At 40.1% G+C, this 15,805-nt stretch overlaps 1 protein-coding gene across 2 annotated transcripts in view; it reads left to right on the plus strand.

The window, feature by feature from the left end:
• Positions 1-13,028, plus strand: part of rnft2 (ring finger protein, transmembrane 2) — a 56,077-nt gene extending 43,049 nt beyond the window's left edge. Inside the window, exons 7-10 of one of the 2 annotated variants that reach the window (XM_048556288.2) lie at positions 699-848; positions 4,292-4,357; positions 7,806-7,907; positions 12,328-13,025. In XM_048556288.2, coding sequence (XP_048412245.1) covers positions 699-848; positions 4,292-4,357; positions 7,806-7,907; positions 12,328-12,462 — 453 coding nt within the window. In that variant the 3' untranslated portion in view covers positions 12,463-13,025. Of the gene's footprint in view, positions 1-698; positions 849-4,291; positions 4,358-7,805; positions 7,908-12,327 lie in introns of both variants that reach the window. The other variant, XM_048556289.2, reaches the window with a different exon arrangement.
• The last annotated feature ends 2,777 nt before the right edge of the window (positions 13,029-15,805 follow it).

Below are 15,805 nucleotides of genomic sequence, written 5' to 3' on the forward strand. Positions count from 1 at the left end.
CAGAGCAGCTTTAGAAATTCAACAAAGCGTTTGGTGTTCCGTCATTAGAAGGAATATTGCTAGTAGTGCTTTCCCCTGATTGTTTTCTAGTAACTGCCTGGAAAGTGTGCATGAATGGATTAACTGTGAGGAACGGACAGAGTTCAGTGTTCTGAACTCACGTGACTTTTGTGTGTCCACTTGAACAAAGTAACTTGATGATTGCAGTGGAACTGTACTCCAATGTAAGTTGTGTCCTCAAGAAATGAAAAGGGGCAAATTAGATTTAAAAAGTGGTAGATTAGCATTTCTGATAAATTCCTAGTTTGGTGTTTTACTTGTTAGTGGGGTGAACTAAATGATCCCTACCTGTACACAGACTGGAAGAATTCCAAGCTAGAACAGGTGACAGACTTAACAGACTGAATATTGGGTCCATCATTCAAGCTGCAATGAACAAGTTTGGGTTAAACATTTACCAGGGAGATTTTTTTTTTAATTATGTATGTGGGGGTGATGATTTTTTTTAAAATCAAGAATAATCTTACACTTCATTCCTGTGATCCGTTTTAAACTTATGAATTGATTAAAACTTGCAATGCATTACTGAACAAAGTGACATCACTATATGCGCTGACACTGGAATAGAAGTATATGGTTGGCTCAGAAGTAAAAATAAAATTTGTGTAAAATTAACTCTTTTAAAATCATTTTTGCAGGGAACACTTTACCTCCTAATAGAAGAAATGAGCCAATTATTGAGATCCTTGATGCCTGTACAGCTGTGGTACAAATGCATAATGGGAGAAGACTCCATCAATAGTTACCTGTTAGAAGGCACCCTGATTGTTCTGTACAGTCTTTGTAAGGTGAGTATTCAGAAACATTTTCTTGCTTTTACTTTCATGTAGATTACAAAGAACATATTTTCAATTTGAATTCATTCAATGAAAAATTGTGGTATGTGATATGAGATTAAAAGTAGATTTATTGCCTATTGGCCATTGAGACTCCTCCAGCTTTTACCCCCAATATGTATTCTGCAGAAGTAATCTTCTTAAAGTAACTAATAGTTTCACTAAATAAGTACCAAAACAAGACTGGTAGGTGCAATTTAGAACACTTGTAACTTGGGCATACTTGATAGAATCACAGAATTCTTGCAGTGCATAAGAGAGCCATTTGATGCATCGTATGTGCAATGGTCTCCAATTGAGGATTATGATCTAGCACCAATCTTCTGTCATTTTCTCCATACTCTTGCAAATTGTTTCAGTTTGGATAATAATCTAGCACTTACCTAAGAGCCTCAATAGAACCTAACTCCACCATTCTTCAAGAAGTTCATTCCAGGCCCTAACTAATTACTGTGATCAGGTGTTTGTTTCCACAACATTTGTTCCTTTTGCAAAATGTTTTAAGCCTGTGATTTCTTGTTCTGAACTCTTGTACAAGTATGAATGGTTTCTCCCAATCTACTCTGTCAAGAGCCCTCACGCCTTTGAAAACTTCAGCCAGATTTCCTCTTAGTCCTCTCCACTCCAAGGAAAATAGTCCCCATGTCAGCAATCCATCTTCATCGTTAAAGTTTCTCATCTGTGGAACTATGCCCATTAATCTGTTCGGTACCTTTTTTTCAATGCATTTGCATTTTTCCTGAAGTGTTTTTCCTACACTGTGCACAGTACTTCAGATGAGGCCTAACTACTATTCTGTCCCTGTTTAGTGTAACCTCATTGTCCTCGTGTTTTATATTCCTATTAATAAACACAAGAAAACTATTCCTTTATTACCTGCTGTCCTCATTTGTCCCGTTACATTTAATGACTTGAGTACATATACACCCAGATCTTGCTGCCCCTAGACAACCTTTAGAGTAGTGCCTTTTCTTTTATGCTGTCTAGCCATGTTCCTTCTACCAAAATATCTCATCTCACATTTTTCCATTTTAAACATCATCTGTGACCTGTCTGTCCTGTCCACCAACTTGTCACTGTCCTTTTGTAGTACTGCACAGCCTTCCTCACACTTTACAATTTTTCCAAGTTTTGTCTCTCTGGAAAAATGGAAACTGTGCCTGCCAATCAAGAAAAACAAAGGTGCCAGTAGCAAACCCTAGGGAACTCCATTTATCCATGTGACAATTAATTCTACCCTGAATTATTGATTCTGGAAGTTTCATCACAACCAAAGTCTATAATTGCTGGCTTATTCTTGCACTTTTCTTTGAACAGGGCTTCACGTTTGCAATTCATGCAAGATTCCTAAGTTTAAGGAAGACTGAAAAGGTTTGGACAGTGTCAGCTGGCCACAGTTTCCACACTCACTCCGTTCAGTATTCTTAGATTCATTTCATCTGATCCTGGTGTCATGTCCATTTTAAGTACTGAAATCTATCCAATACCAACCCCTTATCAATTTTGAATCTTTCCAGTATCTGAATTTCATTCTCTGTTAATCTGGCCTAGGTAGCAGCTGCTCCTTTGATAAAGTCAGGTGCAAAGTTTGCATTTAATACATCAGTTATGACCCCTGCTTCCATGTGTGAATCTCCTTTTTCATGCTGAATTGCCTTGTTTTTCCTTTTACCACTCTTTTACTATTTGTGTCAAAAGGAGAGTTCAGGATTCCCTTTTATGTTAGCTGCCAGTCCCTTTCAGAAACCCTCTTTTTTTAATTTGCTTTTTCACTTCTCTTCTGAGCATCCTGTGTTCAGCTTGGTTATCAATTGTTTTCCTGACTGACATCTGTCGTAACCAATGTTTTCTTATCTTAATCTCTTTTTTCATCTAGAAATCTCTGGATTTTGTTTGCCATAACTTTCCATTTTGAGGTTGAATGGCTTGACTAGGGATCAATGACCAGGAGCATAGATTTGAGATAAGGGGTAGGGGATTTGGAGAGGATGTAGTAAAAAGTCTCACCTAGAGGATGGTGACACTCTGAACCTCACTGCCTGTAAGTGTGGTAGAGGCAAAAATCCTTCCTAAATTAAATATAGTATTTAGATGCACACATATGATGTGAAGGTATACACGCTATTGATCAAATACTGGGAAATGGAATTAGAAAATGGAGGGTTTTTTTTCTTGAACAGTGCAGTCTCGATGGGCTGAAGGACCTTTGCCTGTGCTTTAGTTCTATGCCAGATCTATGGACTATGTTAGAACTGCATCAGCTACATTTTGTTCTTGCCACATTGAAATGAGCTCTCCCACTCTTAGTCTAGATTGCTTACTGTTCTTTTCTACTATCATCCACACCTTATGACAAAATGATCACTGCCACCTAAATGTTCCCCACAGACACTTGGTCTATTTGGCCCACATCATTCCAAAAAAACAGGTCAAGCAGTGCCACTTTCTGATTGGACTGATCACATACTGCTGTAGAAAATTTTCCTGCTCACAATTTAAGACTGCAGGCCCCTTTTGTCTTTGAATTCCTGGGGCATTCTTTTTCTGCAAGACTGCAGTTCTGTTCTTCACAAATCCCCACCCCTCCTTTTCTTCCTTTCCAATCCTTCCTGAATACCAGTATCGGGAATATTTAATATTCAATCATGCTTTTCCTTAAGCCAGGTCTCTGTAAGAACCATACACTATAATTCCACGTGACAATCTGTGACTGTATCTTGGCTGTCTTACTTACTATACTCCTTACATTTGGGGTCAGTTAGCTCAGATGGCTGGATAGCAGTTTGCAATGCAGAGTGGGTTCAATTCCTGCACCAGCTGAGGTTACTGTGAAGAACTTGCCTTCTTAATGTCTTCTCTCACCTGAGGCATGGTGACTGTCAGGTGACAGTAGAACCACCACCAGTTATCTCACTCTTATGAGAAAGCAGCCCAGTGGCCTCTTTTATCCTTGTATTCACAAACATGCATTATAACCTAGAATTACAATGGTTTAATTCCTCAACGATCCCTTATTTTGACACCACCTGTTCACTTCCTGCTGTCTATTCTGGCTCTCCCTGTACTTTGTGCACCCTGGTAGCCATTTCTGATATTCTGACTTCTTTCTCACAGCCCTGCTGACTTGGTTCAATCTCTTCCAAAGAACTAGCGGAGCAGCTACAAAGACATTTTGGACATAATGTTTGCAGTTTGAAATTTGTTGTAAGATTGTGTGTATCTCCTTTGATAATCAAATACACAATCTTGTTACAAAGTGCAAACAATGAAAATGTTTCAAATCACAATGGCAGGAGGGAACTTTTTGTTCTGTTGTGTGCTGCTTATTTTTGACAATTTATCCAATTTTCTTCCTTTTGACTGATTGCATATCGTCTGTTTGCAAATTGCTGCAGCTCTTGGACGTCTGTGGTCGAATAGCGGGTTTGCGAAAGGCCTTGAAGATCTTGTGTAAATCGCAGGTAAATTGTGTTTGAGCTACAGAAGCATTTTTCACCACCACCTATACTTGTAACAAGAAAAGTATTATTTGGAAACCATGTATTTCTTTATGGGGTGGAAGGGAACATTGAAGAGCACTTCACCTGTTGCTGCTGCTACATCCCTGGAAGCCATAATGAGAGACATGGCAGCAAGAGGTCTGTCTTAATCTCTTATTAAAGTTACGGTGATGCCTAATAATAATGCAAAAAAAGTGAAGCAGAAGGTATATTTTAAATGTGTTTTGTTTTAAATCTGAGCTAAATTTTATTTTCAGATATGTTTCATTAACATTATTTAATGTTACTGTAAAACCTGAGATGTGAATTTGATCAGAGTACATACATTCAAAATTCCAAAGCAGGGAACAATGCCATTGAAGCATGTTAATCAGTGCATACTAATTTCATGCAAGTGCTCTCATTCTGTACAAAAATCTGCTAGAAGTTGTGAATCTGTCTTATTATTCATCAATAAACATTAATTAGGTTCATAGAACTGTACAGCATGGAAACAGACCCTTCAGTCCATCTCATCCATGCCAACCGGATAGCCTAAATAAATCTAGTCTCATTTTCCAGCATTTGGCCCATATCCCTCTAAACCCTTTCTATTCATATACCCATCCAGATGCCTTTTAAGTGTTGTAATAGTACCAGCCTCCACCACTTCCTCTGGCAGCTCATTCGAGTTGTTAAAATATATTTATGAGTATGCTTCTTCTCACATTTCCGTGTTAGTAAGTTTTGGCGAAGGAAGGTTTACAGAATTTCGTCTTAGAATGAAGCAGTGAACTGTTGTTTTTCAGACTAGAGAAAGTAATAAAGTGGGGTTTCCCATGATTTGGACCTAGGACCGCTGCTATCCTTGATATATGCTACAATTTAGACTTGAGTGTAAAGGGCAGAATTTCAACATTTGCAAATGACACAAAATGTGGTAGTATTGCTGAAGATGGTGATAAACCTCAGGGTAACAGGTTGGTAGGATGGGCAAACAGACAGCAGATGAAATCTGAATAATTGAAATGCAAAGTAATACATTTTTTGTAGGAAGAATGAGGAGAAGCAATTTAATTAAAGGTGCAATTCTAAGGGTTTTGCAAGAACAGGGAGATCTGGAGGTATATGTGCTCAAATCATTCTCAAAAGCAGGGCAAGTAAAGAAAATTATTAAAAAGGCATATGCAATCTTAGACTTTATAAATTGAGGCACAGAGTACATATACAAGGAAGTAATAGTTATAATTAATCTTTTATAACACAATAATTCAGCCTCAACTACAGTATGGTGAGCAATCCTGGGCTTTGCAAGTAGGGAAGTTATGAAGGTTTGACAGGATGCAGAAAAGATTCAATAGAATGAAGTTCCTCATCCATGGAATCAATGACATGAAGCTGGGATTGTTCTCTTCAAAGAACAAAACATTGAATGAAGATTTGATACAAAATAAAGAAAGATGAAGTACATAGAGTGAAACTATTACCATTAGTGGAAGAGTTGAAAACCAGAGGACATGCATTTGATTTGATTGACAGTAGAACCAGAGGGACATGAGGGAATGCTTTTTTTTGTGCAACAAGTGGTTAGGATCTGAAATTCACTGCCTAAGGGTGTGAAAGAGGCAAATTCAGTACTGGCTTTCAAAAGGAATAGAATAAATACCTGAAGGAAAAGTAATTGTAGGCTTTTGGAGAAACAGCAGAAGAGGAGGGTTAGCTGAATTTCTCTTACAGACAGCCAAAGTGAACTTGATGGACTGAATGGTCTCCTCCTTTGTTGTAACCATTCAATGATTCCATCTATTCCTGTGTAAGGATGGACTGGGAAATTTGAAAGGAATCTACTTCTTTATTACTAGCCAGTGACTGCAGGTTGAAACAGTTTATGTGTGGGCAGTGTTCAATATTTATGATGCCAGCTGTGATTTATTACATCATGAACACTCTGTTCATGCTGAAAAATGCAGTATATCTGAATGAATAAGGTAATGGAGACCTTATTAATGCTAGTGTAGTTATACCTAGCATGACTTATTGCCTTCAGGAAAAGACAGTTAGAGGTCAGGTAGGAGGACCAAGGAACACCTGTCTTATAGCTACGCAAGCATGGCAGTACCACTTCAGAATTAGGCCCAAGTCTGATTTCAAAGCAATAAGACCCCCTCAGACAATTTAACAGTGCTGGGTTTGACATCATGTGATCCTAACTCCAGTTATATGTAGTATGTACCTTTTAAAAGTATCAACAGGTTCCTTTGATCTCTTTGACGCATTTTATAAATTCTCAAATGCTGCTTTGAGCTTGTAGAAACTCCAGGCTGGCTAGGGAAAGAGTTATGAGCAAAAGGCAGAGATGCAAGCATGATTCCAGTCAAGATTACATGAATCACATACTGCTAGGATGAGACCTGTTTATGTTCTCAATCATGGGCATGTGAATACAAGTACAGTAGTGTACCAAGTCAAGGATTGGAATAGTCTTTCAGAACCCAAATCTCATTACAAAATTGAATTCAATAAATCTGATAATTTGTGGAACTGGCAGCATTTCAATGACTGAAAAGCCTGCCAGATTGTGGTTAAAAACCCAGCTGGTGCATGACTGTCCTTCAGGAAAGGAAACTTGCTATTCCTACATGGTCTGCCCCGCATGAGATTCCAATTTCTCACTAAGTCGTTGACTCTTGTTGCCCTCTAAAGTGGATGAGCAAGTCAGTTATGTAAAACAAGCAGTACTATCTTATCAGAACAACAAAGGGAGATGATAAATGGCATTGGCAAAATGCCTGGGAGCAGGTCAACTTGCTATCTTTGCAAGAGAGGGGGTATAGTATAGTAATGAAGAAGGTAAGGTAATAATGAAGAAGAAAATAAATTTTTAAGTGGGGGCAGAAGCAAAATTTGTACCAAGTCAAGATAACCATTCCAGCAAAAAAAAGATTGTGGAACTTTACAGCATAATTGATGTCTGAGACAAAATGCTGTGTTAATTTTACAGCTACTGATGATGTAATCAATTCAAGAGGAGCATTTATGTTACAAGGTTGGATGTGAAGTCTATTCTAATTAGATTATACAGCTCTGACTTAAGAACGATGAAAGGGTCCTGTTGGTGTTATATCAGCACAATTAGCATTATGTCAGCTGTACTTCTGTTACACAAGGTGAAACTTTTATATTGGTTTTTAGATGTAATTTCTTATTGGGAACAATGACTTATTTCATGTCTATCATCAGTTGCCCCAAATACATCTGCGGTTTCCAAAAATTGCCATAATATTGGAAAATATATTTAAAAACAGCTCCAAAATCACGGCTTTTCTTAAAAAGGAGTCTTAGTATTGACAATAATCTGCATCTCATTTGTGTTGGAACACAGCAATATAAAAGCTGTGCTTCTCACTGCAATTGCCTTCTCTTTTGGCAGAGCTGTGGTGTACGAGCTACCAGCCAGCAGTGCAGTGAAGCTGGAGATATCTGTCCGATCTGCCAGGCAGAATTTCGAGAACCTGTGGTGTTGATTTGCCAGGTAGGGGGAAGGAGGGGTAAACAGACAGACCTTCGATTGTTTTTAACCGACATGTAAAGGATAATTGTTCTGTGTTCAAATCAATGATGTCCTTGATGAATTGTTAAATCTGGCATTGTCAGCACTGGCTGAAATCTTGCTCAGGAAAACTTTCAAGATTTTAATTACCTGATCCACAAATGCAATATTAGCAATAATCTCTATTACAAATGTACGTCAGTCATTACCAGGCAACAACCCTGATGATACATATTTAAGTAGCGTTTATCATTGTTGCATTGGGAAATGCGACAAAAATATAATTGTGGAAATATGTAAAGAGACAGTGGAAAAGAAGATCATTGGATGATTATTATGCAGTGCACAGTGCAGCTCGAAGCTTAGTGCAATAAGAAATTCAATATGTTGGAAACAATCAACAGAGTCAGGCAGTATCTATGGAAAGTGAAACAGTTAACATTGCTTGTTGTTAATAACCTTTTGAGATTTTTAAAATCTCAGACATTAATTATTTTCCACAGAGGTCACCTAACCTGAGTATTTCCAACATTTTCTGTGTCTTTTGTGGTGATTTTTGCTGAATATTTGGAAGTGTATAGTAAAATAGGGCAAAGTTAGCATGGTTTCATCAAGGGAAGGTCATGTCTGATAAATCTGCTAGAATTCTTGGAGGAAACAATGAGCAGGGCAGACCACGGAGAGCCATTGGCTGTTATATACCTGGACTTCAAGAAGGCCTTTGATAAGGTGCCACACAGGAGGCTGCTGAGTAAGTTTAGGGCCCATGGTATTAAAGGCAAGTTGCTAGCATGGATTGAAGATTGGTTGTCTGGCAGAAAGCAGAGAAGGGGGATAAAGGGGTCTTTCTCAGGATGGCAGCTGGTGACAAGTGGAGTTCTGCAAGTTTCAGTGTTGGGGCCACAACTTTTCACTTTGTACATTAATGATCTAGACGAAGGAACTGTGGGCATTCTGGCTAAGTTTGCAGAGGATACAAAGCTAGGTGGGGGGACAGGTAGCATTGAGGTCATGGTGAGTCTGCAGAAGGACTTGGCCAGGTTAGGAGAGTGGGAAAAGAAATGGCAGATGGAGTACAACGTGGGAAAGTGTGAGGTCATGCACTTTGGTAAGAAGAATAAAAGCATAGACTATTTTCTAAATGGGGAGAAAATTCAGAAGTCTGAAGTAGAAAGTGACTTGGGACTTCTAGTTCAGGATTCTCTCAAGGTAAACTTGCAGGTTGTGTCAGTAGTCAGGAAGGCAAATGCAGTGTTGGCATTTATTTTGAGAGGACTTGAATATAAAAGCAGGGATGTACTACTGAGGCTTTATAAAGCTCTGGTCAGGCTACATTTTGAGTATTGCATGCAGTTTTGGGCCCCATTTCTCAGAAAGAATGTACTGATCCTGGAGCAGGTTCATGAGAATGGTCCCAGGAATGGAAAGCTTAATGTATGAGGAACATTTGCCGACTGAGAGTGTAGTATAGATGGATGAGGGGGGGATCTAATTGAAACTTTCAAAATACTGAATGGCCTGGACAAAGTGGCTGTTGGGAAGATGCTTCCATTGGTAGGAGAGACTAGGACCTGAGGCCACAGCCTTAGAGTAAAGGGAAGACCTTCTAAAAGGGAGATGAGGAGAAACTACTTCAGCCAGAGAGTGGTGAATCTATGAAATTCACTGCCACAGAATGCTGTGGAGGCCAGGTCATTGAGTACATTTAAGACTGAAATAGATAGGTTCTTGATTTTCAAAGAGATCAAGGGTTATGGGGGAAGAAAGCAGGAAAATGGGGTTGAGGAACTTATCAGCCATGTTTGAATGGCGGAACAAGACTCGGTGGGCCAAATGGCCTAATTTCTGCTCCTACGTCTTATGGTCTTATTTCCAGCATATAAAAGACTCTTGTTGATCAATGTGCTGTATTCGGCTTTACATCTTGACGTATAATAATAAGTAGGAGGAGTAGGGAATAGACCCTTGAGAGATACCAAGAGTATCAATGTAGGTGTGGCAAGAGAAATCATTGCATTTGATTCCCTGTCAACAACCAGATAGATAAGAATGGTAACTTGGGTTAATAAGTGGCAAGGGACATTTGCAGCATATAGATGTGGTCAATGACCATCTCAACAAGAGAGAATTTAACCATATCCCCTTGATGTTCAATGCCATTACCATTACCGAATCACCCATTATCAATATTTTGAGAGCTACCATTGACCAAAACCTGAAGGGAACTATTCAAATAAACACGCTGGGTACAAAAGTTGATTAGGGGAATGGAATTCTTTGTTGAGTAACTCATCTACAGACTTCCTACAGCCTGTTCATAATCTATAAGATCCAAGTTTGGAATGTGATGGGCTGCTCTCCACTTGCTTGCATTAGTGCACTCAAATAACACTCAAGAAACTCAGCATTATCCAGGACAAAGCAGTTTGCTTGACTGGCATCCCATCCAGCATCTACAACATTCACTGTCTTTACCACTGATGTGAAAGTGACAACACTGTGCACCATCTCCAAGATGCATACTAATTCACCTAGGCTTTTTAGTCAAAACCTTCCATACCAACAACCTGTACCACCTAGAAAACTAAGAGCAGCAGATGTAAGCGAACACTGCCACCTGCAAGTTTGCCTCTAAGTCACACACCATGTTTTCTTGGACCTGCTTTGCCATTCTTTCATTGTGTCTGAGTCAAAATCCTGGAATTTCCTAATAGCGCTGTGAGTGTACCTATACTAGATGTACAGTATCAGCTCACAAACATCGCTAAATATTACCTTTCCAAGATTAATTAAGATACACAATAAAAATATTAGTCTTGTCAGCAACACCCACATTCTCAGATTTTATTTTTTAATTATATGAATGTCTTACCTAGCCAGCTCAAGGATGGTGGAGAAGGTTTGGAACAGAATTTTGTGGTCAGCCTTGTCCAGCGTCTACAGCCAGGTCAAGAAGGAAGTCATTTATGACTATCATAATGGCTGTTTCAGTACGGTGTTGGTAGCAAAAACCAGACTGGAGGGTTCCTAATGAAATTCTGGAAAAAAAAATAAGGGAATTGGGAGGCAACAACTTTGGAAAGGAATGTGCATTTGGAAATCGGACAGAAATTTACAAGGATGGGGATCAAGGATTTTATTGTGGAAGAAAAGTGATGACACCACTGTCTGAAGGAGAAGGTGACAGTACCAAAGGATAAAGAATTGTTAATAATATCAAATAACACAGGAGCTGAGAGGAAAGTTGAATGGTCACTAGTTTAGAAGGAATAGAATCTAGACAGTTTGGATCCTGGTTAACCAATACATCAGTTCTAAAATCCTCATCCTTGTTTTCAGATCGCTGTGTTGTCCCTCCCTGTCTCTGAAATCTCTTCCATTCCCAAAACACCCTGGCTGTCTCCAGATCTTCACATTTCTACCCGGTTTGTGAACATCCCCAATTTTAACTTAGCCCAGCATTGACAGCTGTGCCTTTAGCTGTCAAATTGCTAAGGGCTGAGATGCTGAGTGCTACTTATCCAGTCACTCAAAACCTTCTTCTTTGACCGAGCTATTGCTCATCTGATCTTAGCATTCTTTGTGCCTTTCCTTTCAGTTTTAATTTGATAACTGCCCTGTCAAACACATTGAGGTGTTGTCACATTGAAATATGCCAGATGAATGTGTGCTGTCGTTAAAGAAAACAAAATACTGTGAACTCTAGAAAAGAATATTTCTTTACAACAGCAGACAATGCTGGGAATACTCAGCTGGCCAGCACCTTCAGTGGAGAGGAAACCAACCTGGAAAATAAACCATTGTTTCCTGTCTCAACATAAGCTGCCAGACTTGCTAAGTATCCCCTATATTTTCTGTCTTTATATTTATGACAATTTCGAATAAGTTATTCTCTTCTGTGAACTTTACCCATTTGGCAGAAACCCAGCTGTGGATTAAAAGAATAATAATATTTTTCGTCCATCCATCAATTTCCATCTGTATTCGCGGCAACACAATTCAACACAGTTGAGTTTGTGCTTGTTATTTTTCGTGGGTGAATTGGGAGATCTCACGAAAAGTTCAATTTTTTAGAATATGAAATTGCAGTAAATAAGGTGTACATCCACCGACTCCCTCTCACCCCACCCCCACCCCCACCCACACCCCGCACCCACACCCACACACACACACACATACACATACACATACACACACACACACACACACACACACGTGAAAAGCACTGTTCTAGTATAAAACAGCTCAGCTGCTTGGGTACCCAGTTGACGTGACTTTTACCTCCACTGACTGGTGCATTTCTGGCAGCTTCACATGCACGGATCTGCCTGTGGTTTTTTTTAAGTGCCCTGATTTTCTTTTAAGTGCGCGCTTTGTTCTTTGCTCTCGTCGTCTTCTCCAGCACGTCTTCTGCGACGAGTGCGCTTGCCTGTGGTTTGACCGAGAGAGGAGCTGTCCAATGTGCCGAACCGCTGTCAGCGAAAGCCTGCGGTACTGGAAGGACGGGAGCACCTCGGCACATTTCCAGGTGTACTGACGGCCAGCGTGGCATGGAGACCAGCCCTCGGGGGTATGCGGGAATGCAGCTGTGCAACAGCTGGGATCGAGCTGCCGGTTATTTATCGCGAAGAAAGTATACAGTCTTCACGTGTAACTATAATCATAACAATGTTTCAAAATCAGCGTTTCTTCGGTGAAGATTTCCCACTCTTAATGATTGATAAAATACCTTACCAAGCAAAATAAATGTTTTCCAGCGTGTTTTATTTCAGCAACAATTTACATTGTGCAGGTAATATTCAATGAATTATTTTCTTTTTTTTATTTCTGTCGACTGGAGAGGGTAATCTTCATTAAATATTTGTTTTCACTCATTGGATTTGTAATGTATTTTAAGTGACTCTGCAGAGGCTGTTCTGGTTGTGAAGCATTTATTCAGAATGTTCATGTTAATTTTCAACAATTCTATGAAATAACTGACTAAAAAAGTAACCAACATCGCCATAAATATATTTACATGAAGACACGAAGATTTTTTTTAAAAAACATCATGTGTTTGTAATTACATGCAGTAACGTCAACGTGTAATGGTATAAAATTGTGGTAACAAATGTTACATTCCAAATTTTCAAAGCATGCATTTTTTTTCTGTGTTTTGTTCCCATGTCTTGTACAATGTAACCAGTGCAATTTTCCAATCCAACTCCTTCACATTCCGATGATTTGTACAGCCCAAGTTTGGGACTGAGTTGCACTCTCAAGCAACCTTCACTGCGTCAGCGGAACGACGGATTCTGCACCTGCCACTTGAAAAGTAAAGGAACAAGTTCATTCTCTTTCTATTAACTAATTACTCATATCTATTTTTTTAAAAAACTAATGTTACTGTCCGTACGAAACGGACAACCACAATGACATTCTTTCCTCAGTAACCTCACGTAACACTTCTCATGAGGAAGGCACCGCGAACATTGATTTTTTGAACGATATTTGTGGCTTGAGCTCATGACTTTGGTTTGATGCTGGTCACATGGCAGTCATTTCTGAAGGAGAACAACTCACTCGCTCCCTGGCCTTAAGAGGTGTCATTGCGCCTTAGATGCTAGAATAAATGTCGCGAGTGGGATGAATCGGCGCAGACTCGATGGGCCGAATGGCTGTTCTGCGCTGTATGGTCACTTGATAAAGTAGCTGAGCATGGTGCACGCAAAAAAGTTATTCGTAAATGACCCGCAACTGAGGGGGAGCATACTTTGAATGTGATCCAGATTCGTTCTTGCCCTCGTCCTCAATGTCTTTGGGAGGGAGCTCATGCAGTTGCGCACCACAGGCACAATGGTCGCGCATAGTGGCCCTGGAGAACGGGAGTTGGCATATTACTGCCTGGGTGGAAGACAGCACAACTCAGAGCGACTGTATCCTCCACACGTTGCAGCTGGGGTGACTGGCTCTGGATCAAAGGGAACGCTGACTGATTCTCACCCTCGGCTCAGAGATGGTCACGCTAATTGTAACATCCCCATATAACTGTCCAGCTGAGATCATCACTCGATACGGTCAGGATATTCCCCAGTCTGATTCAGAGCAACGCTACTGGGTTATCTAGAAGTTAGCTCTAAGACTCGCTTTCAAAAGTGTTTGAACCCCCTATGTAGCCTTTTGGAGATATGAGTATAACTTGTGGTCAAAAATGATAAAACACCGGCAATATCAGAACTGTTTCGGAAGTTACCCCTCCATAGAGGAATTTTTTGTTTGCATGTTTCAAACATGTTTCTCCCAAAAGGAAATATTGCCAAAACTGGTGTGAGAAGAACAGAGTAAACATCTCAAGATAAAGCTGATAACGCCCCTTTTATCTGAGAAATATCAGTACTGCAGTCCGACTTATTAATCACGATAGTCAGGGGATTTAAAGAATCTTACCTGTTGAAGTCCAGATCAGCAACTGTCAAACTTCCTACAGGTGTTTGTTTCTGATGAGTATAAGGAGCGCTGTGACATGGACGAGTGTGCAAATGGTATAAAGGTGCCTGTTGTTGACATGGGTATGGATTCTGTTCCTGTCCGCGGCTTTCTTCTGCGCCTTCTCTTGCAAATGGTCCCCTATTATCCTTAACCTCCTGGCGACCTCCTGCACTTCGGAGCAGCGTTCCCCTGCTCGGCCGGAGGGGCACACGCACACCGTCCTCTCCACATCGTCTGCTTGCTGACACATTGGTAACCAAGAGCGAGCACGATAAACCTCAAAAGTCAGTGTCTCTGTCGTTAGGAGCGCGATTATTAATTAAAGCTGCCTCCAAGTGTCACATGGCGTTCGAGGGATTTACATCATCTCTTCCTCCAGCACCCCCCCCCCCCCAACAGCCGTGTTGAGCTTGTGCTGGAAGGTATTTCTTAACCGTTTAGTTGCTGGACCTATTATTTGAATAACTGTTTCTCACGTTGTCCAGGTTATATGTAATTTGCACTTTTGCTGCAGCGGAAAGCAATCATTTTGTTTTCTACCATCGAGTTCTTTCTTTTTGGTTAGTTTCTGGACTTTTCTTTGTAATACGCCGACTGCAATTGAAGTTCTCAGTGCTGTTGGAGAAAACTGTTTTTTAACGCAAATGACCTACCTTGTACAATTTTGTACAGTCAGTTTGACATGGTAATCCGTACGTTTATCGTGTACTTTATTTTTCAATAGAACTTCCCTCTTTCTTTGAAGCTACAGGATGCAAATAAATATCTCTTCCAAAAGATGCCAGGGCAGATGGCTAATTTCCCCCCTTGAGACACATTAGGAATTTATACCTGCAAATGTGTTACGTTCTCTATAGAACCCTGTTGTCAACATTAACCAAGCATGAAATCAAACGATGGGAGTGTTTTACTTTTACAGATCCCGCGGACATTTCGCAAAGTTTGTGTTTCAACTCGATGTCACTGTAGGGAGTCATTCAGCGTGTATATACGATATTTACGAGTTGATTTGAAAGCATCAGGTTACGTGGTGTTGAAAGGAGACACTTAGATCAGATGTTTGCACGGATTCATTGTTACATTTGGATTAGCACGCGGCCGCTTCTCGTATTTTATAACCAAGATTGGAATTTTGCATGGAGGCAACTTCTACTGGTGATTGTGATGGACGATATAACCATCCATCATATATTTTTGGGATTTTCTTCCATTCGCCCTCATTTCACGCACTCCAAACTATGCAACTCTTACTGCAGCATCTCATTCTCATTACTCTCTCGTTTGGCACGATTTATGCCCCGTGCTTCCAGCCCGAAGAATTGTCTTCCTCTCCCCAGCTATGTCAGTGGGGCTTCTCTAAAGTTAACCCATTACTGGTCCTTGAGGATCTTTCTCTAGTTGCAAAACACTAG

Source organism: Stegostoma tigrinum, chromosome 26 (genome assembly GCF_030684315.1).
Source record: "Stegostoma tigrinum isolate sSteTig4 chromosome 26, sSteTig4.hap1, whole genome shotgun sequence".
Classification (NCBI taxonomy): Eukaryota; Metazoa; Chordata; class Chondrichthyes; order Orectolobiformes; family Stegostomatidae; genus Stegostoma; species Stegostoma tigrinum.